The following is a 16,210-nucleotide window of genomic DNA, read 5'->3' as shown; positions in this document are numbered from 1 at the left end:
AAAAAAAAAACTAACACAAAAACCCTGAAATTTGTCAGTGACATCAAGTAAATATTTGCCTGAAATGGCTAGTCTTTCTGGATTATCCTGTAGTAGTCATCTAGTATATCATCTAACTATATTGAGATTTTTGAGCTAAATCCTCATACCAGTGGAGACTCCCTGTGCCTGATGAAGGGTGACTGCGCTGGAAAGCTTGCTAAAAACTTTTTTCCACCTACTATCAGTTGGTCTAATAAAAGATATCACATCTACCCAAAGAACCCTGCCGAGCTAAATCCTCTATTTTCAAAGTGTTGTCTCATAAAAGAACAATGTTTACTTTATTCATGGTGCATTTCACTCACTAATACTTTACAGATCATTGAGTAGCTTAATGATGACTGTAATTAAACACAACTACCATGTAATGCTCTTAAGTCATGGCCAGAGGAGCCCTGAGAGATGGCTCTGTAGCAGTTATCCCTATTAATATCTGAACCCATATCTAGCCCGTGAAGTTATTCTGTAACTTTCAGTAAGACCATAGACTCTTTTACCAGGTGAGCTGAAGATCTTTGTTCTAACATATGCCTTCCACTCTGCTGTCTCCTTTTGTACAACAGGATGTGCACTGAATGTTTGTCCAATTTGTTCTTTGCTTTTTGGACTTCATGCTGATGCTAGGAGAGGTTTGGAGGAGCTTTCAGACTTCTGTTGGGGGGGGGGGATCCTTTAAAGTCACTGTGGTAACAGAAGTGGTTTAAATGGGGGCTATGGATTCTTATTTCATTACCTGGATTAGTTTTTGTGATTTATTTTTGTTCCTGTGGGCTTACTGCTGGCTTGTTTGCCTCTTCCAGCTCTCCCTGCTCTGTCCATTTTATACACTGGTCTATGCATGTGCTTTTAAAGCATCTGATGAAGTGAGCTTGGGCTTATGAAAACTTGTGACTGTATCATCTATGGCCACATCCAGATGAGTGCAGACATTTGTTTCCCTGGGGACAAGTAGCTGCATTACATCTTGTGCTGCTGCTACTCATCCCCAGGGCGCCCCAGTAGGGTAGGAGAGACTGGGGCTAGCAACTGCTGGCCCCAGCAACCTTACCTGGGATTCTGGGGGCCTTGGAGCTGCAGCCGTGGTGTTCCTGTAGCTGGGAGCCTGGCTGCCTGCCAGAGTGTAGCTCCAACCAGCTAGGCTCTGGTTTTGGGCAGCATGTGCAGCCGCCACATACACCTCCTTGCTTTTTTTGGCAGGGTGGGGGGTTTGGCCCCAGGATCTCCCAGCATCAAAAAAACCCCTGTGCTGCATGTGGGGGATGCTTTCATGTGTGGTTTATGGAGTCACAGATGGGTCTGCAGCACCACCTACAGCACATCCATGCATTTGGCCTACCTGGTTAGCCTGTAAGGTACAAATCTACTCTACCTTCAACAAAAGTACATTTAACTTTGAAAAGTTGTAAATAGCTATAACGCTGAAATAAGGCAATTGTTAAGACTTAAGGATTTTCATAGATTTCATAGACATCTGGGCTGGAAGGGACCCCGGAGGATCATCGAGTCCAGCCCCCTGCCCCAGGGGCAGAAGTCAGCAGGAACCATAGGATCCCAGCAACATAAGCATCCAAATGTGTCTTGAAGGCATTCAGAGTGGGTGCTTGAACCACCTCAGGTGGCAGTCTGTTCCAGACCTTGGGGGCCCGGACAGTGAAGAATTTCTTTTTTATGTCCAGCCTGAACCGGTCAAAGTGGAGTTTGTGACTCTTCGATCTTGTCGTCCCTTGGGGGGCTCTGGTGAACAGTCATTCCCCAGATCCTGATGAGCACCCCAATAAAGTTATAGGTGGCCATCAGATCACCCCTGAGCCTGCGCATTTTCAGGCTGAATAGCCCCATTGCTCTCAGCCTCTCATCATAAGGTCTGTTTTCCTGACCTCTGATCATGCGCATGGCTCTCCTCTGCACCCTCTCAAGCTTCTCCACATCTTTTTTGAATTGCAGAGCCCAAAACTGGATGCAGTACTCCAGCTGCGGCCTCACCAAGGCCGAGTACAAGGGGAGAATGACATCCTGGGATCTGCTTGAGAAGTATCTATGGAAGCAAGCCAGCATTTTGCTCACTTTACTAGCTGCAGCATCACGCTGAAGGCTCATGTTTATCTTGTGGTCAACCATGACCCCCAAGTCCCTTTCACCGGTAGTGCTAACCAGTGTAGCACTACTGAGCCTATAAGCATGGTGTAGATTTTTCCTCCCAAGATGGAGAACCTTGCATTTTTTGGTGTTGAACACCATCAGGTTCTTGTCCGCCCATTTCATGAGTCTGTCCAGATCTGCCTGGATCACCCTCCTGCCCTCAGGTGTGGATGCTTTACCCCAGAGTTTGGTGTTGTCAGCGAACTTGGCCAGTCCGCTTCTGACACCAGTGTCCACATCATTGATGAAGATGTTAAACAGTATAGGCCCTAGGACAGCCTTGTGGGACCCCACTGGTCACAGCGCACCAAGATGATTGCCTCCCATCAACCACCACCCTCTGGGTCCTACTGTGGAGCCGGTTCCCCAGCCAGTGGATCATAGTGACGTCAAGGCCACAGTTAGCCAGTTTAGCCAAGAGGTGATCGTGGGATACCAGATCGAAGGCTTTTTTAAAGTTGAGGTATAAAAGAGATGTTGTTAAGATCAGTACTTCTGCAGTTTGGCCTATGTACATTTCACACTCCTGCCTGTTCACATATCCATGTCTAGTCAACACTAAAGTACTCTTTTAGTGGAGTGTATTTGTAGTGGCAAACCGTGAGTGTAAAGCTCCCATGTGGCAGCAGGACCTCCCTTTCTGCCACCACTTGCACTTGTTCTTTCATTCAAAAGAAGGCTTTTGGTGCTTTCAAACAGTCTCTGGAAGATACCTGTGGACAGTCCCAAGTTTCTGCTTTAGCAGTTGCTTCAGAACTTGTGCGTTTCCAGGGTGCACTTTCCACTCTGCTGGGATAGTTATTGTAATGGAGACATGCAGATCTACTAGAAGCTTATGAATGTGTACACGTGCCAGCAGGTGTCCCTGGCACAGCTCCTGCCAGCAGAATCTGTTAAGTTTAGACAGGGCCTAAAACGCAGTCGTTCTTTTGCAATTTTTAAAGCATATCACTGTTCTTTAGCACCTCTACTTCCTGAATACCTATTCTTTTCCAGATTGCTGTAGTACTAAACTTAGAGATGCACACAATGATCACATCCAGACATGTGTGGACATTTGGTTCCCTGGGGACAACTAGTGGCAGTGCACCTTGTGCCTGGGGAACACTTGTGCTATGTGTGCTCAGGTGCGTGGCAGGTTGCACAATAAATGTCCCCAGCAGCCAGCCTTACCTAGGGCTCTGGGGGCCTTCCCAGCAGCCTTTCCTGGGGTCCTGTGCTGGCCCCAGCAGCCTCCCAGGGCTGCAACAATGGTAGTCCTGCTGTGCAGAGCCTGGCTGGCAGTGGAGTGCAGCTCCAACTAGTCAGGCTCTGAATTTGGGCAGCGCACACTGTTGCCGCATGCACTGCCCTGTTTTGTTTTGTTTTTGTTTTTTTTGTTTTTTTCTCCATGGGTTTTTATTTTTGTTCATGGATATCCAGGGGTCAAAAAAACCCTCAACCCTGTTCCCTTCCACTGAGGAGAACAAGAACTGCAGTATGTGGCACCACGGGTGTGTCTGTGGTGCCACATACCGCACGGCTGCGTTGCCTGGACTTGGCGAGTAAGGGCAAATCAAATAAGAACTCTTGGGCTCTTTTATAAGCAGTGATATCTGTACAGTGTCTGTTGCTATTGACTTGATTTTGTGCAATATGGTGAACGCTGGCAGAACTACCAAACAGCAGGGGTTCTTCAGATCTGTTTCCAGAGATTTGTTGCATTATGGAAAGCATCCAATTTTAATGTTTGTTCCTTTTTCGTATACTCTATTTGGTTCTGGCTGATTTCAGCTCTGCTTTTAGCTTCTCTCTGGAAGTCTTTAGCAAAAAGGGCTCTCTGGCAGCTGCAGAGTACCTGGAAGTATTGTTCCCAACTGACTAATGCTGTTTGATGTATTGTGCAGTTGCTATAACTAATAAATACAGTGCTCATAATTCAGTGCTTTGTATGGCAAGCATCTGACACACAGTTAGTCATTTGCTGTGAAAATGAATTAATTAGCTTTGCCAGAATGTTTAAACAAATCTCCACCTTCTTAGCAGTTGTTGCAGGGTTTTACCCTTAGGTGCAAGTAGCTTTTTAAACCCCAGTTATCCAGTATGGTACGAAAAGAACTTTATTGTCTCTGATTCTAAGTTTCTTGAGTTGCTGCCAGTCTTTTTGCATCCCATATTCTTCCTCGCTTATAGACTGAGCATGATGTCTCTAGCCTCATGGTTGGTTCTGTCAGCTAAGCAAGGCAGATTTGAGAGAGTGACCGTAAGTATAGAGCATTATTTTAGGTTGCTGCAGTAGCTGTTCAAGATCCTGGCTGGCATTGCTTTGTGTTGAGTTTTTTGAGGTTGCCTTCTTGACTGTCAGCATTTCAATATGGCTCATAGCAACAGGATTTTGATCTTTTAGAATGAGACTGTCTTCTGCACTGTTTCTCTAGACGGGTGTCATCCTCCATTTATTTGACTGCAAATACAATAGCATGTCTGTATTACAGAGCTGTGGAATAGTTTGGATTTCACCTCCTTATAAAAGTAGACCCTAAGATGGATGTAGAAAGAAGCTAGATTTGCTCATGACTTACTGCTTAGGCTTTCACATTGAAAAAACTAGGTTCAAATAGGTTTGGGTCTTATACATGGATTTGTACAGGAGGGGAATCTCTCTCCAGGTTCTTCCCCACCCGGCACAGCATTCTTAAAATTTGTCCATGGGACAGTATGACAAATCATGTTCATAACGTTACTTCTGTTGTTGGCAACAGCAGTAGTATGAAACCAGTGTGATCCATGTATTAGTTACATTGCTGGGAAGCACTGCAGGAGCAGCAGTCTAAATAGGCTCTTCAGGTACTACTAATTGGAGGTATTTTATGGAATAGAGGATAAATTATTTTCTTTTGTGTCCTTCCATCAGCAGAGGGTTACTCTTGACCTTCTGTCTCTCTTGTGGAAAGAATGAAATGGTTGATGAGGCTAATCTTTGCGTCAGAAGTAAAACTAGTTTTAATATTAATTTTAATTTTGTAAGGAACAGTTGTTTGCCTGATACAGGTTTCCCTTGCCAACCGCTGGGGTTAGGTTCCTGAAAGTTCCTGTTTTTGGTAAAACTGCGGTTGGCAAGACAAAAGACGTATGGGGAAAATGACAGGTGGTAGGCTATTGCATGGCCATGGAAAACTGTGGTTACTTAAACTGTATATTGTGGTAGCCAGAATGGTAGATAGAATATTACATGTGGATACTCAAAACCGTGGTTGGCGAGGGAAACCTGTAATCATAGTCTGCAGCCATTGCTCATAGCATACTTCAGCTTCCAGTGATTGCTATGGATGGATCAGCATTGGGATAGCAACAGGAAACTTGACCTGAACTGACTTTGCCCTGTGCTTTCTAGCAAGAACAGAAATGCTTTGCTAATCTTAAGTGACATTTATGATGTAGTATTGGCTTTCTAGTATGTGCAGTTAACTCATTTGAATTTTATTTTACATTAGTATCAGTAACCTATTGAGTAGCAGAAAAAGGACAGCCTTGGAGCTGCTAAAATAAGGGGGTGTGGGCCAAACTGCCTGATACAGGAGTGAAAAATGGTTGCTTTGTCAGTAGGGTATAGGTTGTACCCATGATGGTCTAAGGACATAGGCAGACAAGGTTCTTTGGGTAAATCTGATGTTTTTTAATTAAGCCAGCTCACATAATTGCAAAGAAACCTTCTTTGCAAGCTTTCGGGCACAAACACCCTTCATCAGTCTATTCATTTCATCCAGGAAGAGCACACACCAACTGCAGATACTTCGTCAGCGTGACAAAGGGTCTTTGTGCCTGAAAGTTTGCAAAGAATTTTTTCCCCAGCTAATTGAGGTGGTCTAATACAAGATATCATATTTGCCCAAAGAACCTCGTCTGTCTTGTCAGTATGCAATGAAAGCTTTACAGAGTGAGTATCTTGCTCCTGGCTTTCCCTTCCACTTACAACCAAAATCCATTGTTTTCTCATCTTCATCACTTCTGAAAACAGCTCTTTTTGTTGGGGGAAGTGGGGAATAGTGTATTCGATTTCCTTTTTCTCAGTAGTGGAGGCCAGACGGAGACACTAAGTCCTACATGCTCTGCTGCTGTTGATGCCTGATGCCTGAAGAGAATTTAGCATGGCAGTATGATGGGTTTTGCTGCATAATCTAGTTGGTCAGCTGCATCTAAATCTTTCAGTACACAAAAGTCTGGCTTTTAAAGCAGCATTATTTTTGGTGGGTCACTTGCAAAGTATGATTTGAAGGACAATTTAAAACAAAATCAAGTGCACTGATGTAGGAAAGCTGGTAAATGGAGAAGTTGATCACAGAGGGATTCCATGAACCTCGTACTCGATTGTAATCATGTATGCTTTTTAACCTAAAAAAGATGCATTACATATCTTTTTAGTATAGTTAATTACTGGATGCTGTTGTTTTCTCGCATGCAGTTTTGTTCTGTATGATGGGGATTTTACTCTTGCATACATTAGACTGGTTGTGAGAGTCTACTCCTTCAGCTGCAGTGAATGAACTACTGCAGGAAAGTAGGTAATTTGTATCTTGGGGAATTCCCTGACTCCTAAGTTCAGAACAGGATGGAAGAAAAGGTCAAAGTAGAGTTTATGGTAGAGTGCTGCATAGGGCAGAAGTTTTGATGTTTCTTCTGTGCTTGATTTTAAATTGGAAAACCGTTCAATGTGAAAAGGCTGAAAATGGACAGAAGTTTTTTAGGTGGTTTAACACAAGATAAATTTAAATAGTTCAAGCAGGTTAAAAATATAATTTGCAGTCTCTTTTTCTCATAGCTCTTAGTTGTCATTTCATTGCTTTCCAGTTCTGAAGGGTTGGTGTGTGTTTGCAGCATTAAGCTTGCCTTTTCCAGCCTCCCATAATCCACTTTGCCACTCCAGAGATCCCGCCATAAAATGCTTATCTTGATGGCCCGTTTCCCAAGAACCCTTCCTTGAAAGGGCATGCTGTGCTACCAAAATTAAAACTAACAAATCTTCCGTTGCAAGCGCTGTGTGTTCTGTTCTTTCTATAAAAATCATGTTAACGGCTGTTACTGTAGATACTAATGTCTTATCTAATCCTTTGTCTGTTTTCTGCAACTCATTTGCTTTGTTCTTTATAAGATCTGTTATCTTCTGCTGGTCTGTCACTGCATTTCTGCTGCCCCTCCCTCTAGCTGGGTTTGTCAAGTCGCCCATGTCAGAAACTAAACTCACGGGGGACGCCTTTGAGCTGTACTGTGACGTGGTTGGGAACCCCACTCCAGAGATCCAGTGGTGGTATGCTGAAGTCAACCGGGCTGAATCTTTCAAACAGCTGTGGGATGGCGCTCGGAAGCGCCGTGTCACCATTAACACTGCCTACGGGGCGAATGGGGTGAGTGTGCTGAGAATAACCCGCCTTACCTTGGAAGACTCTGGGACTTACGAGTGCAGGGCCAGCAACGATCCCAGGAGGAATGACTTGAGGCAAAATCCCTCCATAACGTGGATTCGAGCCCAGGCTACCATAAGCGTCCTTCAGAGTGAGTTCAGCACCCTACAGTAGTAGTACTGTAGTAACTAGAGGCAGTCCAGTGACCCTTCTCCTCCCTCCCCCTCCCATGACCCTTGATATAACTACCTGTTGTCTTGTTTTCTGAACCCAAGACTGTTCTTCCAGTTGTAGTGCTTAAGTGTCTGCCATCTTTGTTCTGTGCCTCTCTCCTCCCTAGGATCAAAGGACTTGGGAAAAAATCTGTGGAACTGTACTAGATCTGCTATGTGGAACAAGCCCAGTGTTGGATTTTTGTTTCTCCCCTTCCCCTTTACTTTTGTAATAGGCTTCCAGCCATCCTATTGCTGGCTTCTTCATGAGTGCCTTTCTGTTTTGGTTTGTACGACCCTGATCTAACCTTTTTTTTTTTTTTTTTTTTCCTTCCACTTTCTTGGGATTTCTCTGAATGCTTTTCTTGCTTGTATCGTTTTGAGTACATAAACTTCTGTACAAAGCCATCCCTTTAAGTTTTGTGGTTGTTGTTACATGTGAACTTTAAAGGCTGGATTTTTCCATAAAGACATGAAGCTTTTATTTTCTAAACAGCAGCATGTGGCCTAATGGATTCTCTGATGCAGCAGCACCTTACTGATGCAGCTCTTCTGTGGTGTGAAAGAAAATGACACAGAGTAAGGGCATGTTATCAAGCTGATGTTCAGGAGCTTTAGTCAAATGATTCCCCACTGAAAGTATAATCTCCCTTTTTAAATTCTTAAGGGCAGAGGGTGCAATTGTTTATAGCCGTTCATTCCCCTCTGAGTCAGTGCGCTGTATACATTCTGCTGGCTTGGCTTTGAGCTTCCAGCCAAGTTTGGGTCTTATTTTCTGAACATGTACACAAACGCTCTTTATTTGCATAGAGAGAATACTGCTTGATCTCTGAGACTTAATGGTCAGTGTACAGTTTGCATCATATTCACAATGGAGTACTTGCAGAGACAATTAAGCTGGAAAATGAAAATGAAGAGCGGAAAGTAAAGGAGAGCGTGTTGTATTGATGTAAATGTTTTAGTGTCTGGAGACTGAATAGCAGAGAATACATGTTTTCAAGATTGTTCTGGGTATTTGTACAGATAAACCAACATACCACAGAAACATTGTCTAGTTATACTTCAGCTTCACATTCACTAGCCTGATATAAAGTCTCAGTGACATCCATTGAATATATGTGGTTGTATCTAAAGTACTCCATGCTCATAAACATCTGGTAATTTAGTGTTAATTTAGTATGCTCAGGAAAGATAATTTTGAAGTGCCTCAGCATTACAGAAAGGTGCTACAAGATGATGGGTGCGCAGGAAGAGAAAATGGATGACCTGCTGCAGTCGGTACTGTTGGATCAGAGAACCTTGCACTGGAAAATGGAAAGAACATGGATATATGTGGAAAAATAACAGAGAGAGAACCCAATGTCATGGATTTATTTAAAAACAAAAAAACATTGGGTTGTTCAGCTCCCAGTCCTAGTACTTGACCCCTCCCTAGACCTTCGAGGTCGCAAAGGACTTTCACCTTAAGTTAACTCCAATCAGTTACAGTAATAAGAGTCTCTTGGTTTCAGGGAACAATATTCTCTCAAGACAAAGCTAAACTAAATTGTCTTGCAGCAAGTTTAACTTCTCTGGAAGCCTGTTTCGTTTCTAATATGACTCCAGCTTCTGCTGCCCATGACAGTCTATTTTGTTTCCTTTTACTTCTTGCCCACCCACTCTTTTGAGTGGCATATTGGTCTCTTCAACTGCAAAAAAAAAAAAAAAAAAAAAGCATGCATTTGAGGTGAATCCTTATGAAAACGTCTTCCTGCTCCATTAGGAAATGCTTCCTATAGCCCTCAAACATATAACTGAAACTTTCCTATTTTGGGAGATGGAGGTGGCCTGTTCTCACACCTGCATCCAGTGTTACCTAATTCTTGAATGTATAACATGAATTTGTTGCCAAGTGCCTTGTATTTTTGTTTCACCTTGGTAAGTTCAGTGTTTGTTTTCTTGGAGCACAACATACATTTTAACCAACTCTACTGTGCACTAAAGGAAGTTGATCTGTGGTTTGTGAGAAACAGGACTCTCAAACCTTTAACCTGCAGGTAATGGTACACTGGAAATGAGGAAAGCTGTTTATGGAAGCACAAGCAGTAACTGGAAGGTAGAAGTCCAAGGTCTGAAACCAGCCCAGAACACTTACGCTGTCAAGAAATTTGCTGAGTAGAAGCTGCCATGTAACTTCATGGAGTGCTGTTGCTTATACCATATAAACTGCGCTGTTTATGAAATGAAAGCTTTGGATTCAAATGGTGTAGAAGTATCCTGCTGATGAGGGTCATGATTGCTGACCTCATTTGATTACCAACATGTTGGGATGACAAAGAAAACAAAAGATCACAGCCTGCTTTAATTGTGGCTAACGCAGGTTCAGTGTTTAATTTCAAAGCATAATGTAGGGGTGTGGGGAGGGAGAAGCACCGAGTACTGGTTTTAAATTGTAGAACTAGTCTTGGTTCCAACCAAACATTATGTTTTCCTGCTCTTTTACAGTAAAATGATAGATTCTAGCTCAACGTCAGCTCACTTAGGATCAGTAGTTTAATCAGGACATATGGAAAGGAATCTCCTTATCAAAATCTTCAGTATGTTACTTGGGAAATGGGACAGCTATCTTTTTGAGATCCTTGTCCCAGAGTATCCCTTTAGACAAGGCACTGTCTCCAGCATCTTTAAACAGGCTAGCAGTGCCCTCTTGCTGTTCTGCATTTTTGCAAAATAATGTAATATTAGCATCTCTGACGTATGGCTGCTCACTAAGTGTGATTAGCATGCAGGAGTTTGGTTGCACTCAATCTTTAATGCATACTTGCTTCAAAAATATGCACATCTCATTCCAGTATAGTTATGAAATTGCCCAGTAAGCTGGGGCCAAAAGTGTTCATTTGCTTGCTATTACTTGATTTGGGTCCACAAACTTGGGAGACCAGCTATAAATACTGCACACATTACTGAGTAGTACATAATTGGGTAAGAATAGATCTAAATTGTCAGACATGGCCATTAACACCCCAGATAGCTTGTTTGCTCAGTATTGTGGTTCATCAGCATACAGTCTGACAAAGCGGACCTAGGACGGTCCATTAGCAATAGAATTTTTAAAAATGTGAAGGAAAGCCATTGCCGATTTTCTTTCTGAATTTTTAGGATACTAACTTTTCTGTTTCAGAGAACTAGTTTTTAAAATAGTTTTCCATGACAATATGATGGCTTTAATGTTTTCTGACAACAGCATGTCTGTTTTCCATTTCAGGGTCACTGCAGGCTGCACTGTCCTTTAGCCACCCGGGTAGGTTGTGCACTTTCAGTCCAGCAGCCTGTGGACAGCATTAGACTGTGCTGTACTAACTGCTCTGCTTTAAAAATGTTCAGGTCTCTTGCAGTAGCCAATAAGCCCACCCTACCAGTTTCCTTTCTCAAACGGAAAATACTGCGTTTAGTTCCTTGACTAAAATAAACTGATGAGATTTCATTTCATGTTGAATGACAAGATATAAAACAAAGAAGTACAATCAATGAATTCTAGTGAAGTTGATGGTTTATTTGATTTCAAGAGATTTTATAATGTTGCTTTTATAGCATTTTGTTTAGCTTTTTTTAATGAAAAAGCTTGTATGCTTATTCAGTAGAGGTGCGATTGAGATGTGCAGAGAGAAACAGGATTTGGCTGGAACAGTAACAAAATGATTTTGCTGCATTAAGGGCCCTGGTAAAAGTCTCATTGCAGGACAGGTGGGGCAGAGTTGCACTTGAACATGGACAGTAGCGATATAATGCTAAAAGAAATGGCAAAAGGAACTGGGGTGCTTCAGTACCTACAATTTGATATCTTGGACTGGAGAGATGGTACTGTGGCTTCTAAGTAGCTGCAACAGAGAGGTTGCACAGCCAACCTAGTAGAAATGGGGAGGAAAAATATATACAGAAATCAAATGGGGATTTCTCACCCTGCTTTTCTAGACAACAGCAGCACAAGAGGGCAGGTACTGGATCGCTGGAGAAATGAGTGTGTTCATGATGGGGAAAACAAAACAACCTTCATGGTGCCTGTAAATTATTTTTCCATTCAGTTTAATAATTTGCTTTCCAAGTGCTTTACAGGTGAGCCTTCAGAAGACTGCCTAGTAGGACTTAATCGCTGTTCCAAATGTATTAAGATAATTTTCAGCCAGGTATATGGAACTTGCTGGTCTAATTGTTCTTCCCTGATCTTTTTCAAAACATTATTATGCATTGTTACTGGGAGCTATATGAATGTTTCCTATAACAAACAATCAACCCCAACCCCCACCCCCAGCTCTCTCACCAACATACCTTTCAGCCTTTGAGCTGCTTCCTTTTATACCAATTTGAATGCAAAAGGAAGTCCTTGTGTTTGGAGAGAGGAGAGCACGGTGCTTTCTGGAAGTGTCAAATGGATTGAACAGTTATTAACAGGTCTCTTTTAAAATCCTTTTGCATTTAATTTAAGAAAATGTAATGCAATCAGAGCATGCACAAATTGGTCCTGCACTTTTAATGCAATCCCTTAATAGTTAACATCGACATTGTACAGTACCAGCACTGGTTTTGAAAGCCTTGCTGCAAAAGGTTCATCCATTTCCTTTACAATTCTAATTTCTCATACTCAGCCTTACTCTTTTGTGGAACGTTTTGACGTTTAGATAAGATCTCCTGATCTTTCCAAATGGCAAAACTGTTTTTTACAGGGGGAGAGGAGAGGAAGGGAATTGACTTTTTTTAATAATCTGGCTGCCCTGCTTTTAAAATGTTCTTGTTCTAGTATTCAACAATTGGGCATGATGTTGCTTTAATAACACTCAGCATTCTAATTTAAGGACCAGGTTCACAATTTAGAAATCCTGCTACTCCTGTAAGGCCTTAACAGTGTCTGGGCTCATACCTTTTATAAGTTCAGATCCTGCCAGTTAAAATGCCAGATATGCAAGGTTTCAAAAAACAATTGACCTCTGCAAACAGTCTGTGTAATGCTTGTGTGTCTCATGGGGCTTCAAATGATACTTTTCCCCCTTCAAAACTCACCTTCTAAAATTTAGCAGGCAAAATTAAACTGCACACTTCTCTTTTTTAATATTAATTAGCAATATAAACTATAGGCAGCTTTCAGCTGCCCAAAGTTGTGTCTCATCTATCAACTGATTTAAGCTGAAGAACTGCTCCAGTTTTAGCCATCAGTGATGAGCCACTGGTGTAGCTGCCACGTATCAAATCTTAATGGAGAAGCTTGGCATAGTGTATCGTTACCTTTCTATCCCAGGGTATTAGTGCAGCTACAAGGATAACCATAATGGAAATATCCCTACTTTAGACAAGGCATTGTTCACTGGGAATCTCAGGAAATGCATATTATTCCTCAGCACAGAGTATTGACTTTTTTTGAAGGCTTTATCTATAGAGCTTTCACTTCATTCCTCTGACTGACTAAAGCTACTGAATAATATCCAGAAAAAAATTACTTCCTTAAGAGATGAAAAGAAACTGATTTTTTTTTCACTTACATAATCCTCAGCTACCCAGATTCCATTGCATAAAATAAAACAAAGGCCAGATTTAAATATATGTATTTCTCTGCAATGTTTAGAGGTTGCCTTTACCTTGTAAATGAACAATATAAAAATAATTGAACCACTTTTTCCATGTAGGGGAGCCAGTCCTTCAACTGTTGCCTTCACTAGTGCTCAGCTGTTTTGGTTTTTTTTGTGTGACTTTCTTGATGTCTCCCAAAATAGTGAAGCAGTATTCCTTGTGTAGTCTTTTTTCCCTTCCCAACTCTCCTCTGAACCGTAGACTAGAGTTTGTGGGGCAGTTGTTAGCTGAGATTTTATGACTGTTTAATGTATACTTTGTTTCAGAGCCCAGGATCAATGCCAGCGATGAAGTGACCATTCGCCCATCTGCGATCCCCATCATACTGCAGTGCAACCTCACCACAAATCCCAGCCCTCTCCAAAGCAGCTTTTGGATGAAGAACGGGGAAGAGATTCCTGGCACTAGAAAGAATACCAACACTACAGAGTACAAGTAAGTCTGTAACGAGAGTCACTCTGCTGTCACACTGGAGCTTTCCAACTTGCAATTGTAGAGACGAGAGGTCAGGACTCCGAGGTTCTGTTTCTGGTTCTGCTACAAGATGGCTGAACACAGTGCACAAGACTTCTACAGTGGAGGGTCGCACCATTTCCAGGCTGAGGGGAGCAGTTGAAGAGTTTGAGAAAAGTAGTTCTGAAATACTGCAGTGCTTTTTCCACACCCCTTCCCCCCACATAGAGATGATCATTAATTCATGCCCTGGCACTCCCATTCAAATACTGCAGTATGTGTATTTTGATACCTGTCCCATAATTCCAAGCACAGCTACTTACAACTACTTTGAAGTAGGTTTGCAACATATGAACCAGGATATGTAGACCTTAAATTCTGCTGGGAAAGGAAACTATGATATTGTGCCACATTCTGTTACATTACAAGATGTCTATTTGCATCTCTCTGTCTCTTTCTCTTTGTGGATTGAGTTGCCGTGGAGAGCTGAAACTACTTTTGCTTTGGTGGTTCTAGACCTTGTTTAAAGTAAATCCAGGTCTCTGAAGTACAGACAGGAGGAGACTGAACTCTGTTTTGAGCTAGTGCAGTACAGGTTTCCCTCACTCTATGCTGTGCACATCCTGGAAAACGGCGCATAACTGGAATTCACATAAAGGGAGCCCACTTTACAATGTAACAAATAGGGATACGTTCCAAGACCTTAACTGTACTGACCCCCAGACCCATTTTTACCACTTTTACAAGACAATTTGGGTACTCACCAACAGCAGACACTACACAAGCACAGGGTGTTTGGTGGTGAATGTGGGGATGGCAACTACAGAAACACATCGCAGACAACGAGCAAGGAGCACAGATCCACACAGGAGACTATATCTTTGTGTGCGTCACTCCCACAATACACCTCACAAAGCAGCTGACTGCAGGCTTCCACCATACCAATTGCATAAGAATGAATTTACTTTGCATATAATGAATTTTTGGTATAAGAAGGGTCATCACATAAGAGCAAATTTGCACATACAGAACCTGCATAAAGTGAGGGAAACCTGTAGTACCTGAGCCTGTAGCTAAGGTTACAAACAAGGCACGTTTCTCCCTAGAGAAACCATTTTCTTTTAGGGACCAAGTGCAGTCATTTAGACATCTATCTCCATTATCGTAGTGCAGACCCTAAAAAGATTCATGGAATAAGAAATGCTAACAGTTTGTTGTGGGACATTGTAAAGTGTATCTGAACAGTTGTCCTGGGATTGCATTATTGAATTAATGGAATAAAAGTGGCAGTGTGTTTAGCTGCTCACCAAACCTTGATTGGCATATACACAAGTCCCTTTCCAGTCCTGGGACTTCTCTGTTCTGGGACAAATATAATGTCTGTTCCTAGCCTATTTTCTTGCATACAGTAAGAATCAGTGCTGTAAGTGCCACAATTCAAGTGTTGCCTGAAGAAGAGTCCCCTCAGTATGCTTGTATATTACATCTCTCAGTTCCCTACAGGAGAATTTCTACATCTTGTATGGCTAGAAAAGACATAATTCAAAAGTGCAAATTCACAAGCATATTCTCTATATTTGAGTAGTGGGAATTGCCATGAAAAGTTGTGTCCTTTTAGGCAGTCATTGGAAGTCTTATGAATTTAACCATGTCCTCAATCCACTCTGTAGTGGAATGCATCTTCTTCAACTACTATGGTTCCTTTTGTTGCCACAGCAGAGCAAATGGAGCTTTCCTTTTAAGTCCTTGGGTTAGCTCTTTCCTTAGCATAGTTTTCTTCTAAGTGGTGGGGAGTAGCAGAGAATAGCTTGGTGTAGATAGTATATCCTTAACATGACAGCTTTTAGTCCTCCCCAGATGGTATTGAATCCAGAGCCCCATAAGAACTTCAAGACATGCCTCCCACCCAGCTATCGTCCCAGAAACCAGTGTCCACATCTGGTACCTTCTGTATCAGGGTGGTACCTGCAACATAATTCAGTGTCTGATTTGCTGTGCCTTCACTCCCTGTGCTAAAGGGAAGAGACAAGTAAGGCTCCCAGCTGATTTATGCTGAGATTCTTTGACACTAAATGGGAGACCATTTTATTGCTCTGACTTTGGGCCTGCCTTCTCTTACAGGCTTGAGAGTTCAAATTTCTCCACCTCTGCTCTTGCAGAAAATTGCTTACCCAGTACTGGCTAAATCAGAAGCTGTAGAAAGACCTTTCTGGGACCTATTTTATGGATTCTGTAGCTCTGGTGACAACACAGGAAGCATCTGCCTTGGCACCTGTTCACTTCGACAGGTGCCTAGGATACAGCCCCCAGTTCTGTCTTCTGGAGGTGGCAGGGGTGTGTCTCAACACAGCTAAACCCTGCAGCCACTTTGAGAATAAAAGAAAGATC

The 16,210-nt window shown here is 42.3% G+C and overlaps 1 protein-coding gene across 2 annotated transcripts in view; it reads left to right on the top strand.

Annotated features, from left to right (window-relative positions):
- The first annotated feature begins 7,208 nt into the window (after positions 1-7,208).
- NPTN (neuroplastin) overlaps positions 7,209-16,210 on the top strand; it is a 43,753-nt gene continuing 34,751 nt past the window's right edge. For both annotated transcript variants that reach the window (XM_019533296.1, XM_019533295.1), the window contains exons 1-2: positions 7,209-7,710; positions 13,636-13,804. In XM_019533296.1, the coding sequence (XP_019388841.1) occupies positions 7,224-7,710; positions 13,636-13,804 (656 nt within the window). In that variant the 5' untranslated portion in view covers positions 7,209-7,223. The remainder of the gene's footprint in view (positions 7,711-13,635; positions 13,805-16,210) is intronic.

The sequence above is a fragment of the Crocodylus porosus genome, unplaced genomic scaffold, assembly GCF_001723895.1.
Source record: "Crocodylus porosus isolate Cpor-Errol unplaced genomic scaffold, CroPor_comp1, whole genome shotgun sequence".
Classification (NCBI taxonomy): domain Eukaryota; kingdom Metazoa; phylum Chordata; order Crocodylia; family Crocodylidae; genus Crocodylus; species Crocodylus porosus.
This window is presented reverse-complemented; position numbering and strand designations above follow the sequence as displayed.